The 22,671-nt window shown below is 42.8% G+C and overlaps 1 protein-coding gene and 1 long non-coding RNA gene across 3 annotated transcripts in view; one reads left to right on the forward strand and one right to left on the reverse strand.

Annotated features, from left to right (window-relative positions):
• Nucleotides 1-8,929, reverse strand: part of Znf624l (zinc finger protein 624 like) — a 46,002-nt gene extending 37,073 nt beyond the window's left edge. Inside the window, exons 1-2 of one of the 2 annotated variants that reach the window (XM_063262852.1) lie at nucleotides 8,804-8,929; nucleotides 7,994-8,516 (exon numbers count right to left, since the gene is read on the reverse strand). In XM_063262852.1, coding sequence (XP_063118922.1) covers nucleotides 7,994-7,996 — 3 coding nt within the window. In that variant the 5' untranslated portion in view covers nucleotides 7,997-8,516; nucleotides 8,804-8,929. Of the gene's footprint in view, nucleotides 1-440; nucleotides 563-7,993; nucleotides 8,517-8,803 lie in introns of those variants that run through there. The other variant, NM_001408870.1, reaches the window with a different exon arrangement.
• Nucleotides 209-22,671, forward strand: part of LOC102551804 (uncharacterized) — a 33,388-nt gene continuing 10,925 nt past the window's right edge. The window contains exons 1-2 of the long non-coding RNA XR_001839095.3: nucleotides 209-521; nucleotides 8,438-8,567. This is a non-coding gene — a long non-coding RNA (uncharacterized LOC102551804). The remainder of the gene's footprint in view (nucleotides 522-8,437; nucleotides 8,568-22,671) is intronic.

Consider the following 22,671-nt stretch of genomic DNA (forward strand, 5'->3'; position numbering starts at 1 on the left):
TGACTGGACCCCCGCGGCATCTACATGCGACTGTGTTAATAACGCAGACTTTACACCTGCGCAGAGTTAACTGCAGACGGATCCTACACCTCAATGTCAAGGGCCATGGGAAGAACTTCTAGAAGACACTAAAGAATTTGCTGTGCTAGTAAGCAAATCCCTCTTCACCAACAACAAAAGTCGCGCATGCGCGCAGGATGAAGGATGAACGTATCCGACCACCACTTCTTGCTTCCCATACTATGCGCAGGCGCAGCCAAGGAAACTGTCGCATTGAGAGGTCCCGCTTCTGCCTGGGAGGTTAAGGGAACTCAGGAACCTCAGGTGAACAAATGAAATCACAATGGTCACTGAGTGTCGCCACCGGTTCCCGCAACCCGGGACAACCCTACGCGGAACCCCGCGGCTCCGCCCCGCATGGGGACGGTAGCCCCGCTCACCATGGCGCGGATTCCTAGTTTGCCCCGCTCTCCTCACAGCTCCTAGTTGATGGTCAAAACTGCTTTCCTCAGATTCAGCAGGTAATATGACGGACAGGAAGTGCTCGCCCCATTATGACTAGAGGGCCTGTCTCGAAGTCCTGATTGGCTACTGAGGCCTGAGTGACAGAAACAGCGTCCCTAAGAGACACTGTTTCCCATGTTGGCTTCCACTGCAGGACCAGAGCTGGCATAGATCTTAAGACTGGATTTGCAGTAGAACTTGCTCCTGAACAGCAAAGTCGCCCCTGCACTTTTCCTGTACTCAATAGACAGTTCCCCTTTTCTTCCTGGGCAGATAGTGTTAGGACTCAAACCCAGGGACAAATAAATGCGGCCCCTATCTATTAAAGCTGCTGTCTGCCAGTTTCTCTCTGCATCTCAGTCCCTACCTGTTACAGTGTTGGCCTGCATACCTGGCCCCTATCCTGAACTTCTCCAGACTAGGAGCTTAGCTACCCTTCCCCCAGACGCCTGCTCCTATATAATACAAACATTTAGTTACCTTGGGGGAAGTGGAGAGCTTTTTTCATCTACCCTTTATATCCCTGACCTCTTCATCTACCTCTCTGTCCCCTCTCTCCTCTTGTCATATGCCTCAGCATCATTTCCACCCTGGATTCTCCTACCTGGCTCTCGCGCTGTTCTCCCGTTTATTAACAAAAGCTTTCTCTTCCACCATACTTAGGAACAGTCAACGTTCTTTCCTTTGTTCTTTTATTCATTCATCTGGGGCCAAAACCGAGAACCAGTCAAGTCCTTCTTTTTCTGATTTCTTAGTTGTTTTTTTTTTTAATTCATAGGGGCTCTAGCACACACAGCTGGTTGCTCAATGTGTACTGAAGTGATCCCCCTGCCTCACAGCTGAAATAGTATCTCACACATTCAGGTGGAAATTAAGCCAACAGATTGGTGATAGCATCAGCAATTTCAATAAGGTTTCCTCGCACCTTTCAGATGCACATTCTTAGCCAAGCAATAACACTTTCCCAGACTTACGTGGTGGCACTGGCCTACCATGCCTCCAATCAGGAGCTGGACATCAAAAGGTTAAATGAATGAGGTCTATACCACCAATAAGTATGGTCTCCAAAGTGACCTCCCAACAGGGAGAGAAGAGATTTAGCCACAATTTCATGTGTACTTCAAAACAATACTGATTGGCCTTCCTTGGCTGTAGGCAGGCTCTAGAGTGGGCCAAATTCTGACATCTTTCATCTGGGCAACATCTTTTAATCAATATAAAAATATTAGTGAGATGCATTTGTCTAGGCAACATCTCTCGAAGACTTGTAGTGTCTGTGGAACAGGGTCCTTGGCTGTTAGGAATTCTTTTAGTCTCTGGTTCATCGTTCCTGCTTAGTGCTGAAGTTCATGCAGGTGCCCAAAAGTGATTTTTGGGCCACTTGTGCAACTGGTGCTCAGAAGTGACAGAACTTGATAGGCGCCTCTAACCTTTTTCTACCACTTGTCCATCAGGGTGAGGGTAAATTAAAGGCCTTACTTGACGGAGTATGGCTTCCTCTGAGCATCATCGTACATTAATAATGTTTCTAATTAGCTGGATAGTGTCACGATGGCTCCATGAACAAGAAAACAAGCAGCTTTCCACATTTACAGAATGTTGGTCAATGGCCCACAGACTGCTGGGATCTCACTGACCTGAGAGGGCGGAAAGAAAAATATTCTTCCTCTTACTCCCTCTGGCAACATTAGAATAGCCTGCAACTGTGTAAGGCGAACGTCCCAGAGATCTTTTGGCCACCACTTTTTCCCACTTTTTTTTTTCAGTAACGCTTGTTATTTAAAACCCAATACATCCCGGACTATTTCCTCACACAATCTATTGAAAACAAGGCATGTCATTCTTTTGCCTCGGCCCTGGAAACCTGATGTGTACTCGATTGCACAGCTCGATTGAAAATAAGTTCTTTTCTAGTTCACGATGAGGACCAGAAAGACAGCATGGAGGGTGGGGGTGCTTGCTGCACAAGCCTTTTACAACCTGAGTTCAATCCTTACTAGCCACATAAAGGTAGAGAGACAAAGTTGTCCTCGGGTCTCACAGGTGCCCTAGTGTCACACACCCATGACCACACTACTGATAACAACGATAAGTTCTACTATATAGGAAAACTTCTAGAATCTCTGCATGGCACATGCGGACTGTGTACTAGATGATGCAACTGCAATAAAGGCTTCCCATGTGAATTCCATCTAAAATGGAAAGACAGCACTCTTCCCATGACATGGGTATAGTATGTAGGGGTTCTAGAAGTTCCCCTGTGTTTAAGTAAGGAGGCAGAAGAGAGGTTTGCCGATTGAGTCTTAGAGTCAGGCTTGACAAACCCTGTGCCCATGGGCACCACTACTGATAATATGTATCAAGGACCACAGAACCCAGGGGCAGATCTCCCTACATCATCACAAAAGGCCTGACACCTCAATGGTTGCCTGTCTAAGAGCTAACCCAGAGCATTCACAGTGTGCCCAAAGCCAAAAGAATACAAATGCACTCTTGGACTCATATTCCCCTTATCTCTTCCTATACCCAGCTGTGTGTGTGGAAGGTGAACACAAATAGGCAGAACCCAGACTACAGACCCTAAGGTGTAGATCTGGTTGCGAGGCCCACCCTGTGGAGAATGAAGCAGGAGGAAACCTGCACAGGCCCTGGAAGTGGGCAGGAGAAAGCAAGGGAAACTGCTCCAATGCTTTGGATAGCTGAAGTGAGGCACAGAAGTGAAGGTTTAGAATTCAGTGGGCAAATCTCCCAGCTCCCTGGACTTTTGGTCCTTTGGAGTGATTGTGGCTAGGACAGAGGATGCTACCTCAGGGCATGGTCCACTCTTGCTCAAGTCTCCAAGGATTTGAGTCCTCTATTCTGTCACTGGATAGAGGCTCTTGTTCTAACCCACTTTTTCCCACTTTTAACTGCTCCTCTTTCATCTTAGGCATGGAGATCACCGGGGGTGGGGCGGAGGCCTGGCGTGAGGCATTTCAGACCCAGCCTCACCCGTATCTGGGGCCTCACGCTCTCATGGCTGCTCACTGGCAGCAGCCTGTCTAGCACCAGCAATCCATCCTTTTGGTTCTCCTGGATGTGCTTTCCCAGGGTTGGCTCTCTAGGCTGATGCAAATTCACCCGAGTCCGCAAATCTAACCAACGTCGTGGGCTGGAAGTTTTGGTAACTGGGTATTTGTTAGAGGCACACAGATGAGAAAATCTGCATACTTTTCAATAATGTACACTTTCTGGCACTACAGTTGAGGCTCCAAAGGGGAAGCCCATGATATTGAAGGACCCAGGTCCAGAAGACATGGAAGGTAACTTTACATGCAAGCTGGTGCTCATGTACATCTAAAGGAAGTTTAATAAACCCTCGAGTTTTGAGGAAAAGCAAGAGGGTAAGTAAGCGCAGCCTATGCTGCTTATCAAATTCTCATGCTACCATATCTCAGTGTCAGGTAGCTGACTGTGGGGAAACCTTACTTACTAAAGTTGGAATCTACTGTTGTCTGGACAGCTCTTGACATAAGCACAAAATGTAGAACTCCATTTACCAACAAGGCTTCTCCTCTGGTCTTCTCAGGAAGCCTGAAAACCCCACACCCTCACATGCAGAAAGCTACATAGTCTTAATGAGATCACAGGGTTGGCTTCCTTTCTCCTGATGCTGTTTTGTTTTGTTTTGTTTTGTTGTTTTGTTTTTGCCAGGGTTCTCGGCTTCCTAGGCAAATAGCCTACAAACTGATCTTACCCCTGGCTGAGGAAGTACTGCCTTAGACTTGACGCCTCTCTCTGCACAGCCCCTGTGTTACTCACACAATGTTATTATACCACACTAGGCCAAGAGGAGGATCATAACTAATTTTGTCAATGATACTCTGAGGTCGGTTATGGAAATCCATAATTTAGAACATCTAGATTAGAGATGGAGCCACAACTTCTGCCTGTGGAATGGGAGAATGCGGGACAACTTTTGTAGTAAAAAAAAAAAAAAAAATTCAGTGCATACAAGGGGATCCCACAACTTGCTACCTGCAGAAATGGTTCCCTAATCTTCTATGATAATGTACAAACAAAATCTGAAAATCTATACACTTTTTAATGCTCTTTAAAACACATTGTTAATTAGGGGTAACAGACTGCAGCAAGTATGGCATGCATCTAATTGCAGGCATCAGATCGTCCCATGATTTACTAACTCAGCAAGGAGACTGAGGAGAGCAGCCCTGTATTCTGAACCTTGGAAATAAATTCACTCAAGAGTTTTATTGTCTTGTGTTGTATAGACCTGTAGAAGACAGTGTAGAGGGTAAATTATGTAATTTTAAAGGCAGGTTAGGATCCACACGATACAGCACTGCCTTTTAGTCTGAACTCAATAGCTCTTTCCTTGCATTTTAGATGAATTGGGGACTGCTCAATGCCAACTGTCCTTCTAGAGTTTTAAATAGATTGCTAAATGCCCACGTAAGTGTTGAATATTTTAGTTTATTGAAATTTACTTGAAATGCAAAGTGCAGCTCATGAGACAGGGAAGGGAATCATAAAAAAAATTAATCTTCCATGTGTCCCCTAGCTTGCATAGGTTATAAACAGAGCTTTTTCATAGGCTCTCCTAAGTCTTCATCAGGAAACAGCTGGGATTTAAACTTAGATTCATGACAAAATTCCATAACCCATGCTGCAGGGAGATTTCAGGTATTGGAGGATCTGTATCTAAAAGAACCAGAATATAACAGTGAACTGGGAGGTGAAAGACTCTCAAGACTGAAAGCGGGGGACCCTAGATGAAATGCCCTACAGTGGGAGAGGGAACTTGTTGAGTCCACCTCCAGCAGAAAGACAGGGCATCAAGTGAGGGATGGGGTTGCTATCCCACAGTCAAAACTCTGACCCATAAGTCTTCCTGTATGAAAGAACTTCAGGGATGGACATGGAGAAGAGCATGAGGAAAAGAAGGTCCAGCAACAAGCTCAAAGTGGGCTCCAGCTCAAGAGGAGGCCCCAACACCTGACACCATTACTGAGACTATGTGGCACTCACAAAAAGGGAACTATAATGGCTGCCCTCTGAAAGACCCAACAAGCAGCTGAAAGAGTCAGATGCAGATATGTGCACCCAACCAATGGACAGAAGCTGCTGACCCCTCTGGTTGAATTAGGGAAAAGCTGGAGGAAACTAAAGAGGAGGGCAACCCTGTAGGAGGACCAGCAGTCTCAATTAACCTGGACTGCTGAGATCTCTCAAACACTGGATCACCAACCAGGCAGCATACACCAGCTGATATGAGGTCCCCAACACATAAACAGCAGAGGACTCCAGAGTCTGGGTTCAGTCAGAAAAGATACACCTAACCCTCAGGAGACTTGAGACCCCATTGAGTTTAGAGGTCTAGGGGGTGGGTGGGGTGGGGACATCCTTGTGGAGACTGAGTGGGGGACAGCAAGGAGGAGGTATGGGATGGGGAACAGTTGGAGGGTGGACTGGGAAAGGAATAAAGTCTGGAGTGTAAAAATAAATAAATTATAAAATAAATTACAGTAAGGAAGCCGAGGGGGTCACCTACACATTAGCTGGTGGCACTTTTTTACTTTTGATTTGCTTTAACACAGAAATTTTTTTGCATTTTTAACAAATTTCAATGTTTAATTGTTGAGTTTTGATTCATTCAAGGATGTGTTACCCTTTCCTCATGACTAATATCCTTTTTATCTTCCTTAATATTTTCTTAAGTGCAATTCTCTTCCATTCATTTGGATTTCTTGGAAAGTGTTAAGAATGAGTATTTATTCCTGGGAATAAGATAACATAACCCATAACAATGGATGGCAGATGATAACTGTCATTTGCAAATAGGTTTTATTATTCAAATTACTGTGCTGTTCTATTCTTGGATGACAATTTATTTATAATAAGAAAACAAGACAATTTTTTAAGGGTGAAATAGTTCTGCTAATCTTCTATAAACACCAGAAGATGGCTCAGTGGGAAAATGTGCTTGGTGTACAAGACTTTAGTGCACTTATTGGACTGGTTATTTCTAGTAGGAATGCTTTCATGATGTTGAAGAAGACTATCACATGTAGGGGTATTATGACACTGATTATATATTGGGCTTTTCTCAAATATTCAGTCTGTGATGTGGTTCAAGATTATACTGAGGAGCCAAACTTTTATTGCATCAATTACATCCATAGGATTTCTCTCCAGTGTGAGATTTTTTGTGATTACAAAGACTAGTGTGATACACAAAAGCTTTACCACACTGAGTACATCCATAGGATTTCTCTCCAATATGAATTCTTTCATGCATTTGAAGACTACTGTGACGTACAAAGGCTTTACCACACTGAGTACATTCTTACGGTTTCACTCTAGTATGAACTCTTTTGTGTATTTGAAGACAACTGCGGCTTGCAAAGGCCTTACCACACTGATGAAGTTCACACGCACATCCTCATAGGTCACTGCAGCCTAAAATATCCCATTCGTGTACATAATAAAAACGCTGAGACTGACAGTATTGTAAATGTACATTACATTGAGAACGTATTTCCAGAATGCTGATTGCTTCATACACTTTCTCCATATCACAGAATTTCAAAAATCATTTTAGAAGGAAACAGAAAAGGAGGATCACATCTCTCATTTCTGGGCCCACTGAATTCCATATGGCATTGCCAGAGAAATGAGTACTAACAGACAATACAGAGAGACATCAAACAGATCAGCAAAGCACAAATTTCTGGGGACTAAGCAATCTGCTGTTACTGACGAGCTATGACAGCAGGAGGCTGCAGATACAAGTGAAGCTGGGTGTTACTGCCTCATACCATGCCTGTGCCCACTGGAAGTCTCCCTGCCTGTTTTTCCCTAAGACTGTTGTGATTGCTCTGTTCCACCTGTGATGTCCATTCTTGTGTCTGCCCAACCATACCTAAGAGCCTGTACTTTTATTTTTATGTTTGAGTTGTTCTGACATATACAAGCTATGGAAAAAGAGCATTCTGACATTGTTTCCTTCTCGACTATTTTAGATGTTTTCTGTACTGTGGATCCTATACTCTTTGAACTATGAGTAAACATTTAAACAAACATTGCATATTTAGCAAAGTGAGTAGAAAAGATTTTGTTTCATTCATAGTTTTCTACAACAGTTCATCATCAAAGTCAGTGGGAGCAGAAACTTAAACAGAAACATAGAGGGAGAAGAAGATGGTCAGGGACCATGGAGGTGTGTTTCTTACTGGATTGTTGCTCATGGTTGGCTCAGTCTGCTTTCTTATAACCCACATTGGGATAGACACTCCCCCATCAGTCAATGACTAAGAAAATATCCCAGAGCTCCCTCTTACTATATGAACTTCACATCATGCACCGCAGTCCCACTCATCTGCCCATCTTTTCATTTCTTTTCTCTGTTCTTAAAACTTTTCCCAAAAAGAAGAGGAACTGTCTTTGTAGAAGCTGTACCATGTCAGAGTTCGTCACACAATATACCTACCATTAGTCCACACAATTTGCTTGCAAATGTTCACTGCAGTGAGCTCTGTGGCTTCATCTACACTATCAATACTGGATCCTCACTGGGACTCCTCTCAGATATTCAGTTGTTGTTCTGTGTCATGGAGATCTTGGAGCACTCGCTTATACACTGTGGAACCCTCCTGGGCTCCCTCAGTGTCTGTCCCCTGCTGAGCCTTGCTGATGCATGTTGAAACTTTTGTTTTTAAAAACAGAACATCTTGGCCTTTTCTGTTTGGCCAATGAGCTGTAAACACCGTTGGGTCAGTTCCTGTTTTTATCCTGAGAACAAAAACTTGTTTTTCCGTTGTGCTTCCAGGGTTTTTCCACCCGTGGACTTGGTGTATATATACTGTGAACCTCAGTAAAGCTTTGACATTGTCGTAGCATGACTGACCAGAGTGTCTTCTGTTAAATCCCCCAGGCCTATGCCCAGTTCTTGATACTGTGGCAGCTGAGTGCTGTCAAGGTCCCATCAAGATAGGGAAAGTGAGGAAGCCAGCCTGCGAAGTGAAAGGAACTTATTGGGTGAGTGGCACAGCAATAAACCGAAGGTAAGTTTAGTTCACAGTAAGTAAAAGGGTCGTGCCGTGGGAACCTCGAGTTCCACATTACAGCTAACAGATCAGATAGTACCTCTGCTCCAACAGCAGGGGACAGTGATAAAGGTAAAAATGACTAAAGGATTTATTAAATAGAAATCTATCATCAGGGTCCTCCTTTTCCTCTCCCTCTCCTCTGCTTCCACCACAGCCTGCAGATGTGGGAGACCTCAGCACTGTGCTCTCACCTGTCAGACTTGTCCAGAAAATGGCTGCCAAGATCCCATCCCCTGACCAAATAGTGGAAGAGTCTGTGACTGTAGTCTCTTCTGAAGAGGTGTCCTCTGATGTATCTATCACCGAAAAGTATAACAGAGAAGAGGCTTTGGCAGGCTCCTCCCCCAACCCCTCCCTGCTCCATTATGATGACACTTCAGAAACCATAGCAGACAGAAACATTTCCCTTCCCAAGAGCACATCTGGGTCCAGGAGGAGGTCGGCCATCTGGAAGCACTTCTACTTGTCACCCTTGATAGCTCTAAGGCTGTCTGTGTCTACTGTATGAATGAGTTCAGGAGAGGGAAAAACAGGAAGGACCTGGGCACCAGCTGCCTTATCAGGCACATGTGGAGAGCACATCGGTCCATTGTACTGCAGAACAGGGCCAGCACAGGCATCCCTTCATTGCACCCCATGTCTCCGACCCTGCTGCCTGCCCTGCTGCCCCCAGAAGGGGATCTCAACCCTGCATTATTGTCTTCAGGCAAATAAGTCAAAGAGTCCCCTTCTGCCTCCTCATCCCAGACAGGCTTCCTGAGACCCTGTCATCACACACTAATCCTGGGGATGTGTCCCGGGAAAATGTGTCCATGTTGTTATCCTCTGATGACTTTGGGGAGGTAGTGTCCTCTCCAGGGAAGCAGCCAGCAGACGCAGTAAATCCAAGGTCTGAATCAGGCATGGTCTTCCATCAAATAAGAAGGTGATGAGAAGACTGAAATCAGAAGTCTGGCTTCACTTTTCCCTGGCCCCCATGGACAGTCTCAAAGCAGTGTGCCAGTACTGTAACTGCGTCATTAGTCAGGGGAAGAAGGGGGATGTTGGCACCAGTTGTTTGATGCGACACCTGTACAGATGCCACCCTGAAGTTGTTGGGAACCAGAAGAACTTTCTGGGTACAAGTTTGGCAAACTCTCCATACGCCACCTTAGCTTCTGCAGAAAGCTGCTCCAAGTTAACTGACTTGCCAGCAGCGATCAGAAAAAACCATCAAGGTATGTTTCCTACTAATAGCAAGAAGACCTCAAAGCTGTGGAATCACTTCTCTATTTGTTCAGCAGACTCAACAAAGGTGGTGTGCCTGCACTGTGGCCGGACTGTCAGCAGGGGCGAGAAGCCCACCAACCTGGGCACCAGCTATCTCCTGAGACACCTGCAGCGGTTCCATGGCCATGTACTCAAGAATGATGTCTCAGAGGCCACTCTGCCCCATTCTCCAGGCATCCGGAGGCCTCTGGGCATGGAGCTCTCAGGGGCTTCCTCTTTGCGTGACTTCACAGAGAAGTTCTATGACTCATTCAGTTGCCAAAAAAAAAAATCATGTCTCATAGCTGAAATGATTGCACTTGGCCTTCAGTCATACTCCCTTGTAGACAACCTTGGCTTTAACAGGCTGCTTGAATACTTGAAACCTCAGAACTCTTTACCCTCCCCTCCCTACTTCTCTAGAACAGCCATCCCAGGTATGTATGACAATGTGAAAGAGATAATTATGTCACATCTGAAGGAAGCTGAAAGCGGCGTGGTCCATTTCACCTCCGTAATACTAATGAGTAGCCAGACTCGTGAACACCTGACCCTTATAGCTCACTGGGTCACCTTCACACCCACTGTCCGACCACATTGTGAGGACCACCATTGCTCAGTGTACAGTGTACAGTGCTTCAGTCACACAGTGAATCTGATTCTGAGTGAGGCCATCAAGAGCCAGAGGATGGTGCAGAACTTACTGAGTATTGCCGGAAGCTATGTGAGCGGGTCCATCAGTCACCCAGAGCAAGAGAGAAGTTAGCAGAACTGCAGAAAGAGTACGAGCTGCCCCAACACCAGCTGATCCAGGATGTACCATCCAAGTGGAGCACATCATTCCACATGCTTGAATTTAGCAGAAAAGGGCAGTCAACGAGGTATCCATTGAGCGTAACTTCAGAGAACTGATCAGCTGTGACCAGTGGGAGGTCATGCAGTCTGTATGCCATGTGCTGAGACCATCCGATGCTACAAGCCGAGAGATGAGTGCCCACGTGTCTACCCTGAGCCAAGTCATCCCAGTGATCCACATCCTCAGCAGAAAAGCTGAGATGCTATTTGGGGAGACAGTGGGTATTGACACAATGCTTAAGTCCCTGAAGGAAGCCAGGGCAAGCCGCCTGTCTGCCACCCTCAATGACCTCAGGTACATCTTTGTCACACTGCTGAACCCTAACTATGAGTTTCCCTGTTCGAGGTGGAGGCAGAGCAGTACAGGCAAGACTTAATCAGGGAGCTAGAAATACTGAATTCTACCTCAGAGAACACAGCCACCTCCAATGGCTGTTACTCAGGGTCCCCACTTAAAGACACTGGCACAGAGGAAAGCCTGTGGTCACTCGCACCAATAGAGAGAGATCAGAGAGAGAAGCTACCTGGAGACATGGTGTTTGCATATCTGGAGGAAGAGGTGCTGGAGCACAGCTATGACCCACTTACCTACTGGAACCTGAAGCGGTCATCCTGGCCTGGGCTACCCACCGTGGCAGTGCGATTTCTGGGCTGTCTGCCAAGTACAGTCCCCTCAGAAAAGGTGTTCAGCACAGCCATGGAGGCTGGCAGCTTTGGCCAGCCCAGGCTCATGATGAAGCATTTTGAAAAGCTCATCTTTTAAAAAGCGAATCTCCCCTTAATGTGCTTCAGTATTGAACTCAAGAGATGGAGCCAGCAGACTGGAAGGAGAGGTGCTTCAGAGCGCTAGCTGTTGTACCAGGGCTGACTCACCTGGCAGGGCCATGTAAACACCAGACCAGGCATCTGGGGCTACCTGCCAGTTCTCACCATAATATCCACAGGTGCCTTACTCCTCCGTCAGGCCAGGTGTCGAGGTGCATTTTCAGAAGCCCACCAGAAGCAAAATCTTGGCAATTATGAAATAGGATGATCAGGTTTAAAACTATAAAGTTTTTTTTAAGGTGCTAGTAATCCGTTTTACTAGAGTTGAAGGAAGATGTAAATGATTTTATTGTGTAAGGTTTTTATTCAGTAAAAACCATAAATCACGTGCTGTATTTTAATTAAATATTATTTTAATTGCAACAAAACATCTTTTGTGGCTGTCAAATGACCTGTAAGTAAGAGGTGGACGGTAAGCCATCTTGACTGAGCAATTATTAACCACAGGCTCCAAGAGTATGTAAAATATTCTGGAAACTGTTTACTGTGACAGAACCAGGCGTTTGAAAACAAAACTGAACTTGGACATATCATGGAGTGTCAGTCACATGGCTAGATGGTCATGAGAACGTTCCCATGTCAGGCGTTTCCATTCAGGTTTTACATGGTCAGTTAACTCAGATATTCCACTTCTCATGAGCTCCTTGAAATTGGATCCAAGTTTTAAAGTCATGCTTCAGACTTCACCAGTGCATGATATGACACGTTTACGACAGATAGCCGATCAAATCTCCAGGCCTCTGATTTATGTTTGCATCTCTATACAATAAAGCTATCCCATAAGAAGTACGCACTGACCCCCTCCCAGTTTGACCAGACTATATTGAGGAGGTAGCTTGTTAACAGGGAAACCACTTGTTTATTGCAGTCATGACAAAAGCCTTAGGTATTTGGATTTTATTTTTATGATAGGGAAGACTCAACAATCACTGGGACATTATAGAATCCCGAGGACATCAAAATGAAGTATCAGCTATCAGATTCTTTGCCAGACTCAAAAGGTTTTGCTTATAATGCCTTTAAAAAAGTTTTTTTTCATTTTCTCATTTCAAATCAGTTAAATATTATGGGTGAAATAAATCACTCATTTGCCTTGACCTTTTAGGAAAAAATGTTTTGTTGAAATACTGTATGTAGGCTCAGTCTCAATTTGCCTGGACTACGCTTTAGTGTATTTATAAATGATGAATTTGGATTCTGAAATTAAACTTTTTTCTTGGATATTTTATGTATTTACATTTCCATTCTCTCTCATACCCCCTTCTCCCTCCCACTGCTTCTATGAGGATGCTTCCACTCCCACACACGCACTCCCATCTCAACACTCTGGCACTCCCCTACACTGGGGAAGTGAGCCTTCACAAGACCAAGGGCTTTTGCACCTATCGATGCTGGACAATAACATCCTCTGCTACATATGTGGCTGGAGTCATAGGTCCCTCCATGTAAACTCATTGGTTGGTGGTTTAGTCCCTAGGAACGCTGGTAGGGTCTGGTTGATTGATATTGTTGTTCTACCTATGAGGTTGCAAACCCCTTCAGCTCCTTCAATCTTTTCTCTAACTCCTCAATTTGGGTTCCCTTGTTCAGTCCAATGGTTACCTGCAGTCATCCTCATCTGTTTCAGTAGGGCTGTGACTGAGCCCCTCAAGACACATCCATATTGAGCTCCTGTCAGCAAAAACTTGTTGGCACACCCAGCAATAGTGACTGGGTTTTGTTGCTGCATATGGGATGGATCCCCAGGTAGGGCAGTCTTTGGATGACCTTTTCTTCAGTTCCCACTCCACTCTTTGTCCCTGTATTTCCTCATGTGAGTATTTTGTTCTCCCTTCTAAGAATGTTTGACGAATCCACATTTTGCTCTTCCTTCTTCTTGAGCTTCATATGATTTGTGAATTTTTTCTTAGGTAATTCAAGCTTTTCAGCTAATATCTACTTATTAGTGAGTACATACCATGTGTGTTTTTCTGTGATTGGGTTACCTCACTCAAGATGATATTTTCTAGTTCATTCCATTTGCCTATGAATTTCATGAAGTCATTGTTTTTGATAGCTGAGTAATATTCCATTGTGTAGATGTACCACATTTTCTGTATCCATTCCTCTGTTGAAGGGCATCTGGGTTCTTTCTAGCTTCTGGCTATTATAAATAAGGCTGCCATGAATATAGTAAAGCAAGGATCTTTTTTGTATATTGGAGCACCTTTTGGGTAAATGCCCAGGAGTGGTATAGATGGGTCCTCAGGTAGGACTATGTCCAATTTTCTGAAAAACTGCCAGACTGATTTCCAGAGTGGTTGTACCAGCTTACAATCCCACCAACAGTGGAGGAGTGTGCATCTTTCTCCACATTCTCGCCAGCATCTGCTGTCACCTGAGTTTTAACTTAGCCTTTCTGAGTGGTGGGAGGTGGAATCTCAGGGTTGTTTTGATTTGCATTTCCCTGGTGACTAAGGATGTTGGACATTTCTTTAGGTGCTTCTCAGCCATTCAGTATTCCTCAGTTCAGAAGTCTTTGTTTAGCTCCATACCCCATTTTTAATAGGGTTATTTGATTCTGTGAGTCTAACTTCTTGAGTTCTTTGTATATATTGGATATCAGCACTCTATCTGTTGTAGGATTGGTAAAGATCTTTTCCCAATCTGTTGGCTGTCATTTTGTCCTAATAACAGTATCCTTTACCTTATATAAACTTTGCAATTTTATGAGATCCCATTTATCAATTCTTGATCTTAGAGCATAAGCCATTGGTGTTCTTTCAGGAAAATTTCCCCAGTGCCCATGTGTTTGAGACTCTTCCCCACTTTCTCTTCTATTAGTTTCAGTGTATCTGGTTTTATGTGAAGGTCTTTGATCCACTTGGACTTAAGCTTTGTACAAGCAGATAAGAATGGGTCAATTTGCATTCTTCTACATGTTGACCTCCAGTTGAACCAGCACAATATGTTGAAAATGCTTTCATTTTTCCATTGTATAGTTTTAGTTCCTTTGTCAAAGATCAAGTGACCATAAATGTGCAGGTATTGCTGTAAAATTATAAAAAATGACACTTGTCCTGGTTCCTGCAAGTTCCCACTCCTGAGGATCCTCGTGCTCTAGCTGTTTCTGTTTCCTCTTTCACACACTGTCCCCTGGGCAGTTGCTACCACACCCGAGACTCACATAGCATTCTGCAGGCCATGTGGTCCCATACCATGCTAGCCCCAAGCATTCTATAGACTAGCAGGGCTTCCTGTCACAAACTCTGTTCACACTCCCAACACCCAGTGAAATCATTACTCAACAAACTGGAACCCAACAACCAGATCCATGTGTTAAATGCTCAATGTACATACATCCACACAATTAACTTACAACAAATTGATAAGATATAATTGTCCACCTCGACATACAATTCCCTGTATACATCCATCCCTTAAGAATATTCATAACAACCGGTAAATGTGCAGAGAGGAATCTTAACATCAGCCTCCATGTTCTCTCCGCTCCTTCTCCTTCACTCTAGTCTCCTCCTCTCTCTAAAACTTTTCTCCCAGCCATCCTTCCTTCTCATCCAATGACAGGCCTCATTCTATCTTGTACCTTACCTGTGTGGCATCATCCTACATGTGAATTCATTTCTGGGTCTTCAATTCTATTCCATTGATCTACGTGCCTGTCTCTATACCAATACCATGCAGTTTTTATCATGATTGCTCTGAGATACAGCTTAAGGTCAGGGATGGTGATTCCCCCAGAAGTTCTTTTATTATTGAGAATAGTTTTTGCTATGCTGGGTTTTTGGTTGTTGCAAATGAATTTGCAAATTGCTCTTTCTAACTCTATGACGACTTTATCTGAAATTTTAATGGGGATTGCATTCAAACTGTAGATTGCTTTCGGCAAGATGACCATTTTTACTATATTAATCCTGACAATCCATGAGCATGGGAGATCTTTCCATCTCTGAGATCTTTGATTTTTTTCTTCAGAGACCTGAAGTTCTTGTCATACAGATATTTCACTTGCTTGGTTAGAGTCACACCAAGGTATTTTATATTATTTGTAGCTATTGTGAAAGATGTTGTTTAACTAATTTCTTTCTCAGCTTCTTTATCCTTTGAGTAGAGGAAGGCTACAGATTTGTTTGAGTTAATATTATATCCAGCCACTTTGCTAAAGTTGTTTATCAGCTGTAGGAGTTCTCTGGTGGAATTTTTGGGGTCATTTGCATATGCCATCATATCATCTGTATATAGTGATATTTTGACTTCTTCCTTTCCAATCTGTATCCATTTGACCTCTTTTTGTTGTCTAATTGCTCTGGCTAGGATTTCAAGTACTATATTGAAGAGGTAAGGAGAGATTGGGCAGCCTTGATCAGTCCCTGATTTTAGTGCAATTGCTTCAAGTTTCTCTCCATTTAATTTGATGTTGGCTACTGGTTTGCTGTATATTGTTTTTACTATGTTTAGGTATGGGCCTTGAATTCCTGATCTTTCCAAGACTTTTATCATGAGTGGGTATTGAATTTTGTCAAATGTTTTCTCAACATCTAATGTAATGATCATGTGGTGTTTGGGCCTTGAGTTTGTTTATATAGTGTTTGTTTATAAAGTGAATTATGTTGGTGGATTTCTGTATATTGAACCATCTTTGAATCCCTGGGATGAAGCCTACTTGACCATGGTGAATGATCATTTTGATGTGTTCTTGGATTCAGTTTGCAAGAATTTTATTGTTTTTTTTTTTTATTCTTTTTTTCTGAGCTGGGGACCGAACCCAGGGCCTTGAGCTTCCTAGGCAAGCGCTCTACCACTGAGCTAAATCCCCAACCCCTTTATTGAGTATTTTTGCATCAATATTCATGAGAGAAATTGGTCTGAAGTGCTCTTTCTTTATAGGGTCTTTGTGAGTTTTAAGTATAAGTAATTGTGGCTTCACAAAACAAATTGGGTAGTGTTCCTTCTGTTTTTATTTTGTGGAATAGTTTGAAGAATATTGGAATTAGGTCTTCATTGAAGGTCTAATAGAATTCTGCACTAAATCCATCTGGTTCTAGGCATTTTTTGTTTGGGAGACTTTTAATGACTGCTTCTACTTTTTAGGGGTTATGGGACTATTTAAATGGTTTATCTGATCCTGAATTAATTTTGGTACATGGTCTCTGTCTAGAAAATGTCCACTTCATCCAGATTTTTCCAGTTTTGTTGAGTATAGGGTTTTGAAATAGGATCTGATATTTTTTTTTTAATTTTCTCAGTTTCTGTTATGTCTCCCTTTTCATTTCTGTTATTGATAATTTGGATACTGTCTCTGTGCTTTCTGGTTAGTATGGCTCAAAGTTTATATATCTGTTGATTCTCTCAAAGAACCAGCTCCTGTTTTGTTGATTCTTTGTATAGTTCTTTTTGTTTCTACTTGGATGATTTTAGCTTTGAGTCCATTTACGTCCTACCACGTACTCCTCTGGGATGAATTTCGTTCTTTTTGTGTTGCCAAGCTGCTAGTGTATGATTTTTCCAGTTTCTTTTTGGAAGCTCTCAGACCTATGAGTTTTCCTCATAGCACTGCTTTCTTTGTATCCCATGAATTTGAGTATGTTGTGCCTTCATTTTCATTGCATTCTAAAAGGTGTTTAATTTCTTTATTTTTTTCCTTAGCCAAGTTATCACTGAGTAGAGCATTGTTCAGTTTCCATATATATGTGGAGAGCCCCAGCTCTGGACACAGATGAAACGTTTTATTTTCGATTTTCTAAAAAAAAAAAAAAGTGTTTCAGATTGCTTTCCCTTTCTTCTGTTATGTGCCTTGTATAGGTATGTGCCTTGTATCCCTGATCTCTCTAAAACCTCCAAGATAAAGGGGGCATTAGATTTTAATCAAAGGCTTTTTCAGTTTGCAAGTATTTTATTGAGTACTTTTGCATCAATGTTCATAAGAGCAATCGGTCTGAAGGTCTCTTTCTTTCATGAGTCTTTGTCTGGCTTAGTTATCAGGGTGACTATGGCCTCATAGAGTGAGTTTAGCAGTGTTTCTTCTGTTTGTATTTTGTGGGATAGTTAGGGAAGTGTTGGCATTGATTCTGCTTTGAAAATTGCTAGAATTCTGCACTAAAACTATCTATCATGGGACTATTGTTTGGGAGACTTTTTTCCCCATTTTTTATTAAATTGGGTATTTCTTATTTACATTTCAATTGCTATTCCCTTTCCTGGTTTCCAGGCCAACATCTCCATAACCCCTCCAACTCCCCTTCTATATGGGTGTTCCCCTCCCAATCCTCCCCCCATTAAAACCTCCCCCCAACAATCACATTCACTGGGGGTTCAGTCTTGGCAAGACCAAGGGTTTCCCCTTCCACTGTTGCCCTTACTACGCTATTCATTGCTACCTATGCAGTTGGAGTCCAGGGTCAGTCCATGTATAGTCTTTGGGTAGGGGCGTAGTGTCTGGAAGCTCTGGTTGGCTGGCATTGTTGTTCTTATGGGGTCTCAAGACCCTTCAAGCTCTTTCAGTCCTTTCTCTGATTCCTTCAACAGGGGTCCCATTCTCAGTTCAATAGTGTGCTGCTGGCATTCGCCTATGTATTTGCCATATTCTGGCTGTGTCTCTCAGGAGAGATCTACATTCAGTTCCTGTCAGCCTGCACTTCTTTGCTTCATCCATCATATCTAGTTTGGTGGCTATATATATATGGGCCACATGAGGGGCAGGCTCTGAATGGGTGTTCCTTCAGCCTCTGTTCTAAACTTTGCCTCCCTATTCCCTCCCAGGGGTATTCTTGTTCCCCTTTTAAAGAAGGAGAGCAGCATTCGCATATTGGTCATGCTTCTGGAGTTTCATGTGTTCTGTACATCTAGGGTAATTCGAGCATTTGGGCTAATATCCACTTATCAAAGAGTACATACCATGTGTGTTTTTCTGTGATTGGGTTACCTCACTCAGGATGATATTCTCCAGTTCCATCCATTTGCCCATGAATTTCATAAACTCATTGTTTTCATAAACTCAATGGAATAGCTGAGTAGTATTCCATTGTGTAGATATACCACATTTTCTCTATACATTCCTCTGTTGAAGGGCATCTGGGTTCTTTCCAGCTTCTGGCTATTATAAATAAGGCTGCTATGAACATAGTGGACCATGTGTCTTTGTTATATGTTGGGATATTTTTGGGGTATATGCGCAAGAGAAGTATAGCTGGGTCCTCAGGTAGTTCAATGTCCAATTTTCTGAGGGACCTCCAGACTGATTTCCAGAATGGTTGTACCAGTCTGCAATCCCACCAACAATGGAGGAGAGTTCCACTTTCTCCGCATCCTCACCAGGATCTGCTCTCGCCAGGATCTGCTGTCACCTGAGTTTTTTATCTTAGCCATTCTCACTGGTGTGAGGTGAAATCTCAGGGTTGTTTTGATTTGCATTTCCCTCATGACTAAAGATGTTGAACATTTCTTTAGGTGTTTCTCAGCCATTTGGCATTCCTCAGCTGTGAATTCTTTTTTTTTTTTTCTCTTTCTTGCTATTCTTTTTTTTTTTTTTTAATTAACTTGAGTATTTCTTATATACATTTCGAGTGTTATTCCCTTTCCCAGTTTCCGGGCAAACATCCCCCTCCCCCCTCCCCTTCCTTATGGGTGTTCCCCTCCCAACCCTCCCCCCATTGCCGCCCTCCCCCCATAGACTAGTTCACTGTGGGTTCAGTCTTAGCAGGACCCAGGGCTTCCCCTTCCACTGGTGCTCTTACTAAGATATTCATTGCTACCTATGGGGTCAGAGTCCAGGGTCAGTCCATGTATAGTCTTTAGGTAGTGGCTTAGTCCCTGGAAGCTCTGGTTGCTTGGCATTGTTGTACTTTTGGGGTCTCGAGCCCCTTCAAGCTCTTCCAGTTCTTTCTCTGATTCCTTCAATAGGGGACCTATTCTCAGTTCAGTGGTTTGCTGCTGGCATTCGCCTCTATATTTGCTGTATTCTGGCTGTGTCTCTCAGGAGCGATCTACATCCGGCTCCTGTCGGTCTGCACTTCTTTGCTTCATCCATCTTGTCTAATTGGGTGGCTGTATATGTATGGGCCACATGTGGGGCAGGCTCTGAATGGGTGTTCCTTCAGTCTCTGTTTTAATCTTTGCCTCTCCCTTCCCTGCCAAGGGTATTCTTTTTCCTCATTTAAAGAAGGAGTGAAGCATTCACATTTTGATCATCCGTCTTGAGTTTCGTTTGTTCTAGGGATCTAGGGTAATTCAAGCATTTGGGCTAATAGCCACTTATCAATGAGTGCATACCATGTATGTCTTTCTGTGATTGGGTTAGCTCACTCAGGATGATATTTTCCAGTTCCAACCATTTGCCTACGAATTTCATAAACTCGTTGTTTTTGATAGCTGAGTAATATTCCATTGTGTAGATGTACCACATTTTCTGTATCCATTCCTCTGTTGAAGGGCATCTGGGTTCTTTCCAGCTTCTGGCTATTATAAATAAGGCTGCAATGAACATAGTGGAGCACGTGTCTCTTTTATATGTTGAGGCATCTTTTGGGTATATGCCCAAGAGAGGTATAGCTGGATCCTCAGGCAGTTCAATGTCCAATTTTCTGAGGAACCTCCAGACTGATTTCCAGAATGGTTTTACCAGTCTGCAATCCCACCAACAATGGAGGAGTGTTCCTCTTTCTCCACATCCTCGCCAGCATCTGCTGTCACCTGAGTTTTTGATCTTAGCCAATCGCACTGGTGTGAGGTGAAATCTCAGGGTTGTTTTGATTTGCATTTCCCTTATGACTAAAGATGTTGAACATTTCTTTAGGTGTTTCTCAGCCATTCGGCATTCCTCAGCTGTGAATTCTTTGTTTAGCTCTGAACCCCATTTTTTAATAGGGTTATTTGTTTCCCTGCGGTCTAACTTCTTGAGTTCTTTGTATATTTTGGAAATAAGGCCTCTATCTGTTGTAGGATTGGTAAAGATCTTTTCCCAATCTGTTGGTTGCCGTTTTGTCCTAACCACAGTGTCCTTTGCCTTACAGAAGCTTTGCAGTTTTATGAGATCCCATTTGTCGATTCTTGATCTTAGAGCATAAGCCATTGGTGTTTTGTTCAGGAAATTTTTTCCAGTGCCCATGTGTTCCAGATGCTTCCCTAGTTTTTCTTCTATTAGTTTGAGTGTGTCTGGTTTGATGTGGAGGTCCTTGATCCACTTGGACTTAAGCTTTGTACAGGGTGATGAGGATGGATCGATCTGCATTCTTCTACATGTTGCCCTCCAGTTGAACCAGCACCATTTGCTGAAAATGCTATCTTTTTTCCATTGGATGGTTTTGGCTCCTTTGTCAAAAATCAAGTGACCATAGGTGTGTGGGTTCATTTCTGGGTCTTCAATTCTATTCCATTGGTCTATCTGTCTGTCTCTGTACCAATACCATGCAGTTTTTATCACTATTGCTCTGTAATACTGCTTGAGTTCAGGGATAGTGATTCCCCCTGAAGTCCTTTTATTGTTGAGGATAGCTTTAGCTATCCTGGGTTTTTTGTTATTCCAGATGAATTTGCAAATTGTTCTGTCTAACTCTTTGAAGAATTGGATTGGTATTTTGATGGGGATTGCATTGAATCTGTAGATTGCTTTTGGTAAAATGGCCATTTTTACCATATTAATCCTGCCAATCCATGAGCATGGGAGATCTTTCCATCTTCTGAGGTCTTCTTCAATTTCTTTCCTCAGTGTCTTGAAGTTCTTATTGTACAGATCTTTTACTTGCTTGGTTAAAGTCACACCGAGGTATTTTATATTATTTGGGTCTATTATGAAGGGTGTCGTTTCCCTAATTTCTTTCTCGGCTTGTTTCTCTTTTGTATAGAGGAAGGCAACTGATTTATTTGAGTTAATTTTATACCCAGCCACTTTGCTGAAGTTGTTTATCAGCTTTAGTAGTTCTCTGGTGGAACTTTTGGGATCACTTAAATATACTATCATGTCATCTGCAAATAGTGATATTTTGACCTCTTCTTTTCCGATCTGTATCCCTTTGATCTCCTTTTGTTGTCTGATTGCTCTGGCTAGAACTTCAAGAACTATATTGAATAAGTAGGGAGAGAGTGGGCAGCCTTGTCTAGTCCCTGATTTTAGTGGGATTGCTTCAAGTTTCTCTCCATTTAGTTTAATGTTAGCAACTGGTTTGCTCTATATGGCTTTTACTATGTTTAGGTATGGGCCTTGAATTCCTATTCTTTCCAGGACTTTTATCATGAAGGGGTGTTGAATTTTGTCAAATGCTTTCTCAGCATCTAATGAAATGATCATGTGGTTCTGTTCTTTCAGTTTGTTTATATAATGGATCACGTTGATGGTTTTCCGTATATTAAACCATCCCTGCATGCCTGGGATGAAGCCTACTTGATCATGGTGGATGATTGTTTTGATGTGCTCTTGAATTCGGTTTGCCAGAATTTTATTGAGTATTTTTGCGTCGATATTCATAAGGGAAATTGGTCTGAAGTTCTCTTTCTTTGTTGTGTCTTTGTGTGGTTTAGGTATAAGAGTAATTGTGGCTTCGTAGAAGGAATTCGGTAGGGCTCCATCTGTTTCAATTTTGTGGAATAGTTTGGATAATATTGGTATGAGGTCTTCTATGAAGGTTTGATAGAATTCTGCACTAAACCCGTCTGGACCTGGGCTCTTTTTGGTTGGGAGACCTTTAATGACTGCTTCTATTTCCTTAGGAGTTATGGGGTTGTTTAACTGGTTTATCTGTTCCTGATTTAACTTCGATACCTGGTATCTGTCTAGGAAATTGTCCATTTCCTGAAGATTTTCAAATTTTGTTGAATATAGGTTTTTATAGTAAGATCTGATGATTTTTTGAATTTCCTCCGAATCTGTAGTTATGTCTCCCTTTTCATTTCTGATTTTGTTAATTTGGACACACTCTCTGTGTCCTCTCGTTAGTCTGGCTAAGGGTTTATCTATCTTGTTGATTTTCTCAAAGAACCAACTTTTGGTTCTGTTGATTCTTTCTATGGTCCTTTTTGTTTCTACTTGGTTGATTTCAGCTCTGAGTTTGATTATTTCCTGCCTTCTACTCCTCCTGGGTGTATTTGCTTCTTTTTGTTCTAGAGCTTTTAGGTGTGCTGTCAAGCTGCTGACATATGC

This window comes from Rattus norvegicus, chromosome 7 (assembly GCF_036323735.1).
Source record: "Rattus norvegicus strain BN/NHsdMcwi chromosome 7, GRCr8, whole genome shotgun sequence".
NCBI classification, from domain to species: domain Eukaryota; kingdom Metazoa; phylum Chordata; class Mammalia; order Rodentia; family Muridae; genus Rattus; species Rattus norvegicus.